Source organism: Ursus maritimus, unplaced genomic scaffold, assembly GCF_017311325.1.
Source record: "Ursus maritimus isolate PB19 unplaced genomic scaffold, ASM1731132v1 scaffold_14, whole genome shotgun sequence".
NCBI classification, from domain to species: Eukaryota; Metazoa; Chordata; class Mammalia; order Carnivora; family Ursidae; genus Ursus; species Ursus maritimus.
Window position 1 is genome coordinate 32,019,335 of NW_024423786.1, and position 15,745 is coordinate 32,035,079.

Here is a 15,745-nt window from a genome sequence, read left to right on the forward strand (position 1 = left end):
GAGACAAACGATTCAAAAAATTCTGGGATGGGTTCCATAGTCCTTTGTTTAGTATTCAGTGTTATCTGTTTTCCTTGTGGAGGGCTGGTGAAGGCTGCCGCCAATGTGGGCAGGCCAGATCTCCCGGACCTGGGATCCTGACCCAGAGACTGGCTGCGGGAAGAAGGATCCCTGAGGTAGGGTACAGCGTTCGCATTAGCACCGGCTCTCCTCTCATCTACCTGGGAATGGTCTGAGCCCCTCAGATGTACTCTGAGGAGTCCTGTGTACTGACTGAAGGGGGAAAATCCAGCCAGAACTGCTCTGAACTAACCCTCTGGAGCATGACTAGAATCTGACCATTCTGGAAGTGAAAGCCTGGAGGGGAGACCAATGGCATCAGCCATTTTGTTTGCTTTACTACGTATCCTGCACCCGCACATCTACACATCCCTGACTCATGTGTTCATATGTCTATCTATGTATCCACCTACCCTGTACCTACCCATCCGTCCATCCATCCTCCCTCCCTGCTTCATGCAGACATCCATCCATCCATCCTCCATCCTCCCTCCCTGCTTCCTGCATCCATCCATCCATCCATCCATCCATCCATCCACCCATCCTCCCTCCCTGCTTCATGCAGACATCCATCCATCCATCCTCCTTCTCTGCTTCATCCATCCATCCATCCTCCATCCTCCTTCCCTGCTTCATGCAGACATCCATCCATCCATCCATCCATCCATCCATCCATCCTCCCTCCCTGCTTCATGCAGACATCCATCCATCCATCCTCCCTCCCTGCTTCATGCAGACATCCATCCATCCATCCTCCCTCCCTGCTTCATGCAGACATCCATCCATCCATCCATCCATCCATCCATCCATCCATCCTCCCTCCCTGCTTCATGCAGGCATCCATCCATCCATCCTCCCTCCCTGCTTCATGCAGACATCCATCCACCCATCCTCCCTCCCCGCTTCATGCAGACATCCGTCCATCCATCCTCCCTCCTAATTCAAATAGATGGTACTGAATGTTTCTCTCTATGTGCTACCTTGTTATTAACTAATTATATTAATGCTTTTATGACCTAAAGTAGGACAGCCAAAGAACATTATTACCATAGAATGAATGAGGAAACAGAATATATAACACAGTAGACTGGAGGAATTGGTGCTCTTAAAATAAAGACTAGATTTTCAGACTAATTTTTCTATGTAATTCCATCCATCCTCCTTCTCTGCTTCATCCATCCATCCATCCTCCATCCTCCCTCCCTGCTTCATGCAGACATCCATCCATCCATCCATCCATCCACCCATCCTCTCTCCCTGCTTCATGCAGATATCCATCCATCCATCCTCCTTCTCTGCTTCATCCATCCATCCATCCTCCATCCTCCTTCCCTGCTTCATGCAGACATCCATCCATCCATCCATCCATCCATCCATCCATCCTCCATCCCTGCTTCATGCAGACATCCATCCATCCATCCATCCATCCATCCATCCATCCTCCATCCCTGCTTCATGCAGGCATCCATCCATCCACCCACCCACCCTACATCTCTGAATCATACATGTGTATGTCTATTGATGGATCCATCTATCCTGCATCCACCAATCAATCCACTTTCCACCCCTGCATTCTGCAGGCATCCTCCCATCCATCCAACCAAGTATTCAGCCGTTCATCTCTCCTGCATCCCTAAATCACCCACGCACGTACATGCACCAATTCAGGTGTCCATCTACTCTGCATCTACTCACACATCCATTCTCCATCTCTGCATTATCCAGGCATCCTCCCTCCCCCTGACCCACCCAATGATACCGAGGACCTACTTCACTCAAGCACTGTGCTAAAGGCTGGGGACAGAGCAGCCAGTTAAGACAAAATCCTTGATCTTATGAGGTTAGAGTGGAAGACACAGACAAGTAAATGGACAAACATAACATGACACAGAGTGCTCGGGTGCTCCTTGTCTCCTAGGAGGGAAGACATCTAGAGCTGCCACTTACTCTCTCACAGTGTTTTCATATTCCTGACAACTCAAAACATGGAATTTCCTAAAGCACTGTTTGGCCACTCTCTTCTGGGCAGAAAGCATGACCAGGAAAGGACAGTGCAACCTCACAACTAAAAAGAGGATCTTAGGGATAGAATGTACCATAGAATCAGATTCTGGGTGCTTCTATACCCATTAACTGTGTCGTGTTCACGCCTTCTGAAAAGAGCCCATTCCCTCTACTTCTAGGAGGCCCCAGCCCACCGCGAGACAGGGGCCAGTTCCTACACTAGAAAGAGATTAGTTACAGTTATGAAACTTAGCCATGCAGTCTTGTCCCTTGTTCCCACCCCGCCGCCCTAGATTCACAGCTTCATTCGGACCGTGACCTTTATCATCACCCTGGCTGATGGCTCTAACTGCACGGCTCTGGGCCAGACGGCCCTCAGCTCCGCCTGCATGTGCAGCCGTCTGCTTGACATCTGCACTGGAGGCCTCACAGACAACCTGAACACGTCCAAAACGGAGCCCTTAGCTTGTCCCCAAGACCTACCCTCCCTCTCTCCTTCCCCTGCTCAGAAAATGCTGCCTTCATCCAACTCAAGCACCAGAAGTCACCTGTGAGTCCTTGCTGTCCCTCATCCTCCACCTCCAATTTGCCAGGAAGTCCTGCCCACCCTGCCTCCCAAAGCAGCTCGGGTCTCCAGTCTCCACTGCCACCGCCCACATCTACACCACTGCCATCGCCAGGCCACGGGAGCACCCCACCGGTTCTCCACTTCTGTTTGTGCCCCACACAGTCCCTCTTAGGAGAACTCCAGGCTCCTTCCCACAGCCTGTAGGGTCCTACGTGATCTAGCCCAGTGGTTCTCCAAGTGGCTCCTGGGAGCTCGTGAGGTCAAACTATTTCCCCGTAATGCTAAATGTTACCTGCCTGCTCCACCTTCATGCTCTGTTCCCCAGAGCCTGCTTGTGGAGGGACAGCGTCATCACGCTGAGGGCTACTGGAATGAGAGCCTGTGTGTTCTCGTGTTTTACCTTTTTCTGAGTCTTACTTTCTGATATGGTAAGTATCAATAGAACCTCCACAAACAGAAGCTCTCTGGGGTTCCTAGCAAGTCTTAAGCATGTAAAGCAGTTCTGAAATTAAAAAGAGAAAAGAAAAGAAAGGAAAGGAAAGAAAGGAAAAGAAAAGAACAGAAAAAGAATTCTCTACTGCAGCCCTTGCCTCCCTCTCCTGCTCTCCCTCTAGATAGATGCCAGCCCCCCCGCCTCCTTCCAGTGTCTTGAACTTAACTGTATTTCCCCATCTCTGCCCACACTATTCCTCAGAGAGGCTTATCAAAGTCTCCCCTGCCCCCCTGCTTTCAATCACATACCATCTTCATCTCCTCCATAGCACTCATCACCATGCGTACATATTTGTTTGTTAATTGCCTCCCGTACTGGCCTGTGTCTGCCCAGGTACCCTCTCTGTCTTCTTTCTTCACCACTGGGCCCAAACACCGTGCCTGATCTGTCATGGGCACACGACAGCCATCGAATGGTGACGCAGAGCAGCACAAGAGGGAAGGGGTGCGTGAGGAGGCCAGCGCTGGCCGTCCCAGCCTTTGGAGGAGGGCAGGCATATTGCTGCTGAGAGCACTGTACCTGCTGGGGCACCTTGAAGCGGACGTAGGAGCAGAGCTGGAGCATTTCACTCATCTCTTCTGGGGTGGATGGGATCAAGGGGATCTTCTCCACGGCGGCCGAGTCCTGCAGTTCTTTGAGCCGCTGTACAAATTGATTATCAGTTGAGTACTGCAGGCCTGCGGGATTCAAACCAAAACAGCTTGGCAATCTGTCTACCTTCTTACCAACTTCCATCTTATATAGGAAACGTCCAATATCAGCCCAGAGCTAATATATTTCAGGTGTTTTTTTAAACAGATTTGTTTTTCATTGGTATTGCCATCCTTGCTCAAAGTCAAAACCCCGCTCTGAGAAACATAGAAAAAGACTCCTTCAGGATGGTTTAGGGACTGGTTACTCAAACTGTGGTCCATGGACCAGCAGCACTGGAAGCCCGCAGAAAATGCAGAATCTCAGCCCCTCCCCTAAGTCTCTTGAATCTGAATCCACACTTGAACAAGTTGCAGGGGAGGCACGTATAAGATAGAGTTTAAGAAGCATCAGTCTAGATGGGGCGCCTGGGTGGCTCAGTCATTAAGCATCTGCCTTTGGCTCAGGTCATGATCCCAGCGTTCTAGGATGAAGCCCTGCATTGGGCTCCCTGCTCAGCAGGAAGCCTGCTTCTTCCTCTCCCACTTCCCCTGCTTATGTTCCCTCTCTTGCTGCCTCTCCCTCTGTCAAATAAATAAATGAAATCTTTTAAAAAAAAAAAGAAGCATCAGTCTAGAAGACAACATGCCCGAGCCCCTTCACACCATATCCCTGAGAGGAGAGCTGATCAAATACATGATGGGAAGAAAACACAGGACTGGAGTGACTGATGCCTCCTTCCCTTGGCCTGGAGCCACTTAGCAATCTCTGTTTGGGGGTCAATATCTAACCACAGGGAGAGAGAGACCCCTTGTGAACTGTCCCCCAGGTTGGGGCAGTGGCTGCCCTCCACACAGCCCCTCTTCCTCCAGGACAGCATTAGGTGCTTACTGAGACTGAACACCTTTGAGAATGACCATCGTTTCCTATCTCCCTGGAGCAAGACATGAGAGAATTCACACGAGCTGATGTGCACAGGAGGGCAAAACTAATTTTCACTTCCAACACTGAGCCAAGGTCTAGGTGTTTAACTTAGCTGACGAGCTACATTTCACAAAGAAAGGCAGTGACATCAATACTGTGCTGCAGAAATCCACACTTTATAAATTTCCTATGCTCAACAGTTCCTTTAAAGCTAGCAAAAGCACCATGTGGCTTTCATGATGTCATGGGGCAGATTACATGATCTATTTCCTTTTACTTAAAAAATAATCCTAGATTAAATGTCATGGGGTATCCTGGATTGGATCCTAGAACAGAACAAGGACATTAGTGGAAAAGCTAATGAAATCCAGATAAAGCCTAGAGTTCAGTTAATAGTACTATATTGGTGTTGGTTTCTTAGCTGTGACAAATTTACTGTGGTAAGGTGAGCCATTAACAATGGGGGAAGCTGGGTGAAGGGTATATGGGACTCTGTACTATCTTTGCAACATTTCTGTAAATTTAAAATTATTTCAAAGTAAAAAACCTTATCTTTTCATTTCCACACACAAATAATCTTAATTTTATTTATTTTTAATCAGCCAATCAATTAAGTAGGAGCATGAGTGGGGGGGAGGGGCAGGGGAAGAGGGGGAGAGAGAATCTTTAGCAGGCTCCACCATGCTAAGTGCAGAGCCAGCCTCAGGGCTTGATCTCAAGACCCTGAGATCATGACTTGAGCTGAAATCAAGAGGCGGATGCTTAACTGACTGAGCCACCCATTGCCCCCAAATAATCTTAATTTTAAATTTCCAATTGAAACTTAGGTGTGAAACTCTACTCTGAGCAAATGAACATACATTCAAAAAAGCTAGTTAGATTTGACCTCCCATAAGTGATTAAAAATCTAGTAACTTCCTTAGGAGGATTCCCAAACTTTATTACTAAAAGGCCAAATGATTTCAGACATGGTGCTTGGAAAAAGGAGAAAAGAAAACCATTTGGGAGTTTCAATTTCAATGTCCTTAACAGACCTGAAAGCAATTTTAGTGACTAAAAGATTTTAAAAGGTCAGTTTTGTTAGGTTTCAGTAGAAGGGTTGACTCATGACAGGTTCTAACAGATAAAGGACGTAAAGTGGGTAAGAGTGACATATAAGAGGTAGTGGACATTAAAGGATTTCCAAAAAAGCCAGTTTAGGTTCTAGAGTCAGACTACCTAGGATCCATTGCTATCATAGCTCCAGCAGTAATGTAATTTATTTGTGCCTCAATGTTCCCATCTATAAAATGGGCATACAATCTTGAGATGGATAATAATTACCCATGTAAAAAGTCGTTGAGATGTACACGTAAAATTTGGGGAATTTACTATGTGTAAATCATAATCCAATAAAGTACCAGAGAGAGAGGGAGCAGGAGAAGGAAAAAGAAAAATTAAGATTTTCTCTCTAACACATTATAAATCCAAATTTGAAGACTTATGTAAGAAAAATGAATTTTATTTTATTTTTTTATTTTTTATTTTTTTAGATTATATTTATTTGACAGACAGAGAGACAGCCAGCGAGAGAGGGAACACAAGCAGGGGGAGTGGGAGAGGAAGAAGTAGGCTCCCAGCAGAGCAGGGATTCCGATGCGGGGCTCGATCCTAGGACCCTGGAATCACACCCTGAGCCGAAGGCAGACGCTTAACGACTGACCCAGGCGCCCCAGAAAAATGAATTTAAAAATCCAATTTTAAAATCCAGTGGTTTATGGGACTCTTGGTCTTGAGCTTAAGTTTGAGCCCCACATTGGACGTAGAGTTTACTTAAAAAAATAAGATCTTTTTTTTTCCCCAACAAAATCCTTAAAAAAAAATCCAACTTCAAATTGTAATTTCTGGGGACATATTACAGCTCAAGTTGACATTTATAAAAACATAGAAACTAAAGTTTGTTGATTTTTTAAAAAAAAGATCTTACCATGTATCAAGATTTCTGAGTTTTCAGCAAAAAAGGAGAAAGGCATAATAATAGTACTTTCACCTTATAAGGAGATGGCAAGAATTTTTTTTTTTTTAAAGATTTTATTTATTTATTTGACAGAGACAGCCAGTGAGAGAGGGAACACAAGCAGAGGGAGTGGGAGAGGAAGAAGCAGTCTCCCAGCAGAGAAGCCTGATGTGGGGCTCGATCCCAGAACGCTGGGATCACGCCCTGAGCTGAAGGCAGATGCTTAACGACTGAGCCACCTAGGCACCCTGAGATGGCAAGAATTAAATCCATATAAAGACCTTAGCTCATAAGAGCTCAATAAATGTTGGATGTTAGGGGCATCTGGGTGGCTTAGTCAGTTGAGCATCTGATTCTTGGTTTCAGCTTAGGTCATGACCTCAGGGTTGTGGGACTGAGTCCCACAAAGGACTGCATGCTAAGCACGGAGTTTGCTTGTCCCTCTCCCTTGGCTCCTCCCCCTGCTCACTCTCTTTCTCTCTCAAATAAATAAATAAAATCTTAAAAAAAAATGTTGGCTGTTAATATCATCATTATATTTCAAAGTATATATATACTGCAAAGTACTAGACACATTGTAATTAACGACCTCCACTCCTTTGTGGAACAAGGCTGACTCTAGATTTTAAAAGTTAGCATGGTTATGATGACGGTTCTACTATTATTGTTGGCTAGTTATCACTGCAGCATTGCACAGCTCTAAAGCAGACATTGAAGAAATGATGCTACAAGACAGTGGCAGACACTGCCATTTGCTCCATAGAGATTCAGACCCCGCCATGCTCAAGTCCTCACGCACGGGGCTGTTTTAGCCTCGTGACTTACCAGCGGGGCACACAAGGCAAAGACTGCAGACGTCTGATGGGTAGTAAGCAGCATATACCCCAGCCACGTGGCCACCCATAGAGGTGCCTATCAGGTGGAAGGGTTTTTTGTTCAGCTTGAGGCATTCTACAAACTAGGGAGGGAAATGAGAAGGAGGTTTGGTTATATAGCTGTAGACAATAACAATCCTGATAACACAGCAGAAAACCTCTGAAATCTACTGGATCCGTTATCCAGATAAGCCCTGTGGCATATAATCCTCTTTACCTGGCACAGGTGATTGAAGGACATTTGTAAGTACAAAACTGACAAGGATTCCCCTAACTCATGAGCCAGCAAACTTTTTTTTTTTTTTTTTAACAAAGGTCCCAAGAGAAATATATATTTTGCTTTGTGGGTCATATGTTCTCTGTTGCAACTACTCAGCTCTCCTGTTGTAGCACAAAAGTAGCCAGAGGTAATATGTAAATGAATGAGCATGGTTACATTCCAAGAAAACCTAGCTTACCAAAATAGGTGGCAGGTCAACCATAGTTTGCTGACTCTTGCCCTACATTTAAAGCCCTTCCCATCCATCCTTCCATTTCATATAACGATCCACCTATCTGTCTATTCAACCATCTAACCGTTCATCCAACCATTCAACCAACCACCCACCCATCTATAAAAATATTTATTGCGTATCTGTTATGTACAAGGAACTACGGTCAGCTCCTGAGGAGACAGCAAAGACCCCAAAAGACAAGGTACCTGACCTCATCAGAAAACACACTCTAAAGGGGGTTAGGTCGGGCACAGGCATTAGATATTTAACAACCTCGTCTGGGGAAAATTCATAACATCAGTTCATAACTTACAGATTACTAAATTCTGAAGTGGTTCATGAGCCCCATGACCTTGAAAGCCCAGCCAGAGAGAGGCTGAAGCTAGATGCTAAAATAGAGCACCCTCCCCACCCCCCACAACTAGGGAGAGGGGCTATCATTATGTCGTGTCATGTAGGTGGTAAGCTAAAAAAATAGACTCTAGGGAAATGGTCTTAAGAATTCTAAACTCCTTTTTAAAGAGCTAAAAAAAAAATTGCCCATATTATATTTCTTGAGAAATAACTAAAGTAGGCTTAAAGGAGAACAGCCTGCAACAGGTTCTGGTCCTCCACTGCTGACCAATGATACCACTGGGGTGCCTTTTTGTCTGCAAACCTTTGCAGACAGAATGCATTGGAGACTGGTTACTAGTCAGCATGGAACTCTCTTCCCTGCTCTCCAGACTTGGGCATGCAAGGTGGGTAAGACACAGTCCGAGCAATTTTTGGCGGCGCCTCCTGCTTACCTGGTGTATCCTCTTTACTTGCCCGTCTATGGACAGATCATCCAGGGAGGATCGGGTGGTGCCCTCATGTCCTGGCATGTCCACGCAGACCAAGTGCAGGTTCTTTGGAAGGAACTAGGGACACAGAGGTGCAGACAGTCAGGATGGGGTATTCAGGACACGTCTGTCCATTCTTCTAGGGAGGTCGCCCCCACTTACCAAGTGACCTGGGCAGCCATCCCCAAGGATGTAGGGCTCTAGGCTACCCAATGTCTTACCCTAGTTACAGCTGACATGAGTAAGCACTGCTGGTAGCCTCATAGGGAGCAGAGGCCCTCAAAGACCAAACCAAAGATGGGAGGGGACTCAGGAGATGTCTGGAAACGGGGGGAAGGGGGGACAAAGATTGGGGTAGCGGGCTTGAGTCTCTTGCTCTTTCTCGATACCAGTTGGTAGGTACTATCTCCTTTCCTTTCACCCCTTCCACACTTACACCACTCATGAAGCCACTGAATTGGAACTAGGAAAGAAGCCTCTGTTCTCCCAGAACCCTGGGCAGCTCCAGAGCCAATAGGAGCAAAGTTTAGAACCACGTCTGATCACCCTGATTCTGGTTTCAACTTTTTTTCTCTTTTTTTGCCTTGAAGGCCTAATTCCTGGGATGATTATTATCCTAAAACATCCTAAAGCTGAGAAACATCAGTTATCAATACACAAATACCAGTTATAACAAAAACATCTGAGGTGGGTCAGGAAGTGAGAGATTCATTAAGGCGTGAGAATGACTGTCCTCACAGTGGAATTTGGGAATGAGGACAGAAGTAACTACAGGATTTGTGAGCATTTTCCCCCTGGTGTAGCTCATACTTGGAATCATTCAGGTATGGCTCTGCTTGAGGTGGTAACTGGGGGCACGTCCCTCCCGAGACCTCTCCCAGGCCCAACCTGTACCAGCTGGTCATGCTTACCAAGCAGAGCAAGTTGCCACACCCAAGGAAACCAGGACAGAAGGTGAGTGATTTGGAAAACTACCTCAGAAAGCTGTCAGATTAAGACCGTTTCTCTAGGGGCGCCTGGGTGGCGCAGGCGTTAAGCGTCTTCGGCTCAGGGCGTGATCCCAGCGTTCTGGGATCAAGCCCCACATCAGGCTCTTCCGTTATGAGCCTGCTTCTTCCTCTCCCACTCCCCCTGCTTGTGTTCCCTCTCTCGCTGGCTGTCTCTGTCAAATAAATAAATAAAATCTTTAAAAAAAAAAAAAGACCGCTTCTCTAAATGGCCCAGGAAAATTAAAAAACAAAAACAAAAGCAAAAAACAGAAGGAGGAGGAGGAGGAGGAGGGAGGGAAAGGGAGAAGAAGAACAAAAGGGGGGGCTGAGGGGAAGGAAGAGGAGACACCCGGAGTATAAGAATAAATGATTTTGTTAAACCCAATCTTGATAGTCATGACAAGTTCTGAGAGGAGGCTGAGTGTCAGAGACCTTCCCTAAGAAATATTCATATGGTGAAATGATTTCTAAAGTGCAGATTTTACAAATAACACTGAACTTGTAACTTTCGTCTGACAAAAGGATCTGAATAACAAAGGTGATCCTCAAACAACATGGGTTTGAACTGTGCAGGTCCACTTAGACACGAATTTTTTTTTTATATAGTGCAGTACATGTATTTTCTCTTCCTTATGATTTTCTTTTTTTTTTTTTTTAAGATTTTATTTATTTGAGAGAGAGAGAGAGCACACAACCAAGGGGAGCAGCAGGCAGAGAGAGAGGCAGAAGCAGGCTCCCCATTGAGCAGATCGCCCAACATGGGGCTCGATCCCAGGACCTGAAGATCACGACCTGAGCCAAAGGCAGACACTTAACCAACTGAACCACCCAGGTGCCTCTATAACATTTTCTTTTCTCTAGCTTGTTTTATTGTAAGAATACAGTATATAATACCTATGACATACAAAATATGTGTTAATTGACCATTTATGTTATTGGTAAGGCTCCTGGTAAACAGTAGACTATTCATAGTTAAATTTGGGGGAAGCAAAAAAGCTGTACACGAATTTTTGACTGCATCGTGGGTGGGCTCCCTTAACCCCCATATTGTTCAAGGTTTAACTGTATACCGAATTAGTTTAGTGTGTGTGTGTGTGTGTGTGTTTTAAGTCGGCTCCATGCCCAACACAGGGGTTGAACTTACAACCCCTGAGATCTAGAGTCACATGCTCTACCGACTAAGCCAGCCAGCCACCCCTATACTGAATTAGTTTTAAGATGATTTGAGCCACAGTTCTGGGTTCCCTTGGCTTTCCATCATTGCAGATAACATCACATGCAAGTGGACACCCTTTTCTTTACTGAGTGACACCCTGTTGAGAGAGAAGAACCTAGAACCATACCTTGACCACACTGAGCCACATATCCTTGTGTGCAGAGAACCCATGGAGCATGAGGATGGACGGTTTGTGCCCAGGCCTGCCCCGGAAGGAATAACAGAACTGATAGTCCTCGTGGTAAACATAGCGGACCTGCATGCCCAATGTTCTCCGCCAGTACCTGGGGAATAAAAATAAAGGTGAGACCAAATCAGCAAGCTCCAGAGAAGGGGCTTTGGGAGGGGCTCATGGCCTGTCTGTAGTCCTACTTCCCAGCTCCTCTCCCCCTCCTCCCCATAGGTCTCTGGAGTCCCCCTGAGCTTCACCCTCAGGGACCACTAAGTAAAACCATTCCAAGAAGCACCTTAAATCAATATTCTGGTATGTACCTTTCTAATACTTCTAACTAGGAGGAGAAAAAAGAGTGTTTTCTGAGGGAGTATGACACATCATAGCCTTTTGTTTATCTATTTGTATCTCTATTTTTAGCAGTCTGAATGGTGGCATGATGAAGGAGTAGGTGGTGGGATCTCTCCGGCTGTCCGATTGGCCTTTCTCTGCCTCGCTTGCTGGAGCTACAGCGGAATTCAAAGTGGCTGGGGGTAAGGCTGGGAAGAACGCCAGAAAGGCCAAGAAAAAGGCAGTTTCCCCAAGCAGGGAGCTGGCTTGCAGTTCCTGGTGGGCCATATTCATGGACAGCCGAAATCTAGGGCGAAGAGCCATGAATGCTATTCGTGTCACACCACCCCGGAGTAAGTACCCCCTCACTGCAGAGGGACTCTGATGGTCAGGAAATGCATCCCAAAACTTAAAGGTAGCAGCTTGCTCTTCGTGGAGGCGAAGCACCAGCCTCTCACATCAAGGCTACATTTGCTGGGGGTGGTGTCATTCCACACATCCACAAGTCTCTGACTGGGGAGAAAGGACAACAGAAGACTGTCTAAAGGGTGCCTGGATTCCTGATGATCTCAGGACCAAACCCTCGGACAGCTGTCCAGTGTTGGTGAGTCCAGTGGACTCTATCTCTGTGAAACACACAATTTTGTCCTTTTATAATTCTATTTGAGCAAGTGGGAAGTTTAAATAGCTTTCCAGCCAACCAAATTTCTGCTTTTGAGTCTTAACCTTATGTAAGAGTTAGTGTGGCTTCGAAGCTATTGATTTTGAACGAGTGGATTTTGATTGAGTGGACTGGGTTTTAATTGTGATGTAGAGGTCATAGTAACAAACATTTGTTTTTATACAGACATTATTTCCACTCTGGGGGATAAGCTCAGTAAAGGTCATACCCCCCCTCCCCACACACACATACATACGTATATATATATATCTTTAAAACTATATACTAATATATAGGGTTTGATCCTCCTGAAGATTTTGAGAGTGAGAACTTGACTTTTCTTTTTAAGACTTCACTTATTTATTTGAAAGAGAGAGGGAGATAGCAAGAGGGAGCATGAATTGGGAGGGAGGGGCCAAGGGAGAGGGAAAAACGGACTCCCTGCTAAGCAGAGAGCCCGATGCAGGGCAGGGCCCTGGGGTCATTACCCGAGCTGAAGGTGGATGCTTAACCAACTGAGCCACCCAGGTGCCCCAGAACTTGACCCTTAAGAACTATCTGCATCAATCCCTTGGCTTTATTCCTCACAACATATGGCAGCTGGTTGAAAGCTCAGCTTCTGTCGGTTACGTAAGACTTGGCAGTGCTGGAGTTTGGCCCGAATTCGATTTCAATATGGAATTACCATCAAACAAATTGAACTCTCTGCATGAAGAATCTCTCCAAGATGAAAGATAATTAATTCAATCAGAGATTCACTTTGTGGTACACTTTGCACCAGAGAGGTAGCCAAGTCTTGCAAAAAGCAAATAGCCTAAAGGACCAGTGTTAACCCTTGGTGTAAATAAAGGGAGAAGGGGATGCGGATATATATTCATATTTACTTGCATCGGCATACAAAAAGCATGAGAGCATACACCAGATGCTATTAAGGTGAGTATCTGGAGCAGAGCAGGGATTCTAGGGAGAAGCAGGTGGTAGAAAGGGAACAGGGGTAGGAGGGAGACTTTTACCACTTTCCTTTTTCAATGAAATGCATTCCCCATTCAAAACATTAAAAATAACACTGGCTAGCTTAAAAGCTCTTATGACAAAGCAAGCATGTTTCAAAATTCGAAATCATGGCACCATAACACGAGTTCGCTCATTCATTCATTCTTTCATTCATATCCCAGTTCATTCATTTATTGACTGTATGATCTTTTTTAAAAATTAAAGTATAGTTGCCAGACAATGTTTTATTAGTTTCAGGTATACAATACAGTGCTTGGACAATCGTACACATTACTCGGTGCTCACCACAGCATAGCCGCCATCTGCCACCGTACGCCAGCATGTGACAGCATACTGTTTTTACAGTATTCTTGACCGTACTCCCTCTGCTGTACTTTTCACCTCCACGACTCATTTATTCTATAACTGGAATGTTGTACATCTTAATCCCTTTCACCTATTTTGCCCAAACCCCCAGCCACTTCCCCATTGGCAATCACCAGTTTGTTTTCTGTATTTATGATTTTGTTTCTGGTTTTTGCTTGTTCATTTGTTTTTTAGATTCCTCACGGAAGTGAAGTCACCCAGTATTTCTCTTTGTCTGACTGAAATATCACTTAGCATTATACCCTCTGGGTACAACCATGTTGTCATAAATGGCAAGATCTTTCTTTTTTATGGCTGAGTGATGGCTACTCCATTGCATACATAATGCACTCCTCCAGGGTACAGACCCTTCATCCTGTAAGTCTCAATGTTACTAGGTTACAAGAACCTCTGGAGAAAAGTACTTCAACATTTCTTTCTTTCTTTTTTTTTTTTTTTATTGTGGTAAAATATGCATCGGAAGATCCACCATTTTTTAAAAAGATTTTATTTATTTATTTGAGAGAGAGAGCAAGCATGGGGGGAGGGCAGAGGGAGAAGGAGAAGCAGACTCCCCGCTAAGCAGGGAGCCCGACGCAGACCTTGATCTCAGGACCCTGAGATCATGACCTGAGCCGAAGACTGACACTCAACTGACTGAGCCACCCAGGTGCCCCTTGAAGATTCACTATTTTAACCACACAAGTCAGTGGCATTAAGTACAGTCACAATGCTGTACATCAACCATCAACCATCACCACCATCAACCATCACTACCATCCATTTCTAGAACTTTTTCATCATCCCAAACAGAAATTCTATAACCCTATTCCCCTCTTCCCCTCAGCCCCTGATAACCTCTATTCTACTTTCTATCTCTATGAGTCTGCCTATCCTAGGTACCTCATATAAGTAGATTCATACAACATTGTTCTTTTGTGTCTGGCTTATTCCACTGAGCATAATGATTTCAAGGTTCATCCATGTTGGAGCAGGTATCAGAATGTCATTTTTTTTTTTTAAGATTTCATTTATTTATTTGACAGAGCAAGAGACAGTGAGAGCACACAAGCAGGGGGAGAGGGAGAAACAGGCTCTCCACCAAGCATGAAGCCTGATGCAGGGCTCGATCCCAAGATCCTGGGATCATGACCCGAGCCAAAGGCAGACACTTAACTGACTGAGCCACCCAGGCGCCCCTAGAATTTCATTCCTTTTAAAAACTGAATACTATTCCATGGTATATAGGTACATTTTGTTTATCATGCATCTATTGATGAGTATTTGGATAGTTTCATTTTACTGGCTATTATGAGAAATGTTGCTGTGAACATCGGTATATAGATGTCTGTTTGAGTCCCTGCTTTTAAGTCTTTGGGGTATATACCCAAAAGTAGAACCGTTGGATCATAAGGTAATTCTATGTGTAACTTTTCTGAGGAACTACTAAATTTGTCCACAGCAGCTGTACTATTTCACCTTTCTACCAGCAATGAACAAGGGTTTCTCTAAATTCTCACCAACACTTGTTTTCTGTTTTTTTTTTTTAAGATTTTATTTATTTATTTGACAAAGACAGACAGCCAGCGAGAGAGGGAACACAAGCAGGGGGAGTTGGAGAGGAAGAAACAGGCTCCCAGCCGAGGAGCCTGATGTGGGGCTCGATCCCAGACCTCCGGGATCACGCCTCGAGCCAAAGGCAGACGCTTAACGACTGAGCCACACAGGCGCCCCTTCTGTTTTTTTTAAATAGGCACCCTAAAAAATAAATAAATAAAATAAAATAAAATAAAATAAAATAAAAATAATATATATAATAGCCACCCTAATGGGTGTGTAGTATCTCACTGTGGTTTTGATTTGCATTTCCCTAATGACTAGGATGTTGAGTATAGATTTCTTTTTATTGACATGTAATTGACATACCGTAAAAGTCACCTTTTTAAAGGGTACAACTGAGGATTTTTTTTAAAAGTATATTCACAAAGTGGTGCAACTATCACCACTATCTGTATCTGGAACATTTTCATCAAAAAGAAAGAAGACTGAACTGTATACTTTAAAACGGGATGGTAAATTTTATGTTATGTATATTTTACTGAAAGAAAGAAAGAAAGAAAGAAAGAAAGAAAGAAAGAAAGAAAGAAAGA

The 15,745-nt window shown here is 44.8% G+C and overlaps 1 protein-coding gene across 4 annotated transcripts in view; it reads right to left on the minus strand.

Annotated features, from left to right (window-relative positions):
• Window positions 1-15,745, minus strand: part of ABHD6 (abhydrolase domain containing 6, acylglycerol lipase) — a 59,167-nt gene that overhangs the window by 15,817 nt on the left and 27,605 nt on the right. For all 4 annotated transcript variants that reach the window (XM_040628633.1, XM_040628631.1, XM_040628632.1 and 1 more), the window contains 4 exons: window positions 11,201-11,357; window positions 8,833-8,946; window positions 7,501-7,633; window positions 3,645-3,802 (listed from right to left, as the gene is read on the minus strand). In XM_040628633.1, coding sequence (XP_040484567.1) covers window positions 3,645-3,802; window positions 7,501-7,633; window positions 8,833-8,946; window positions 11,201-11,357 — 562 coding nt within the window. The remainder of the gene's footprint in view (window positions 1-3,644; window positions 3,803-7,500; window positions 7,634-8,832; window positions 8,947-11,200; window positions 11,358-15,745) is intronic.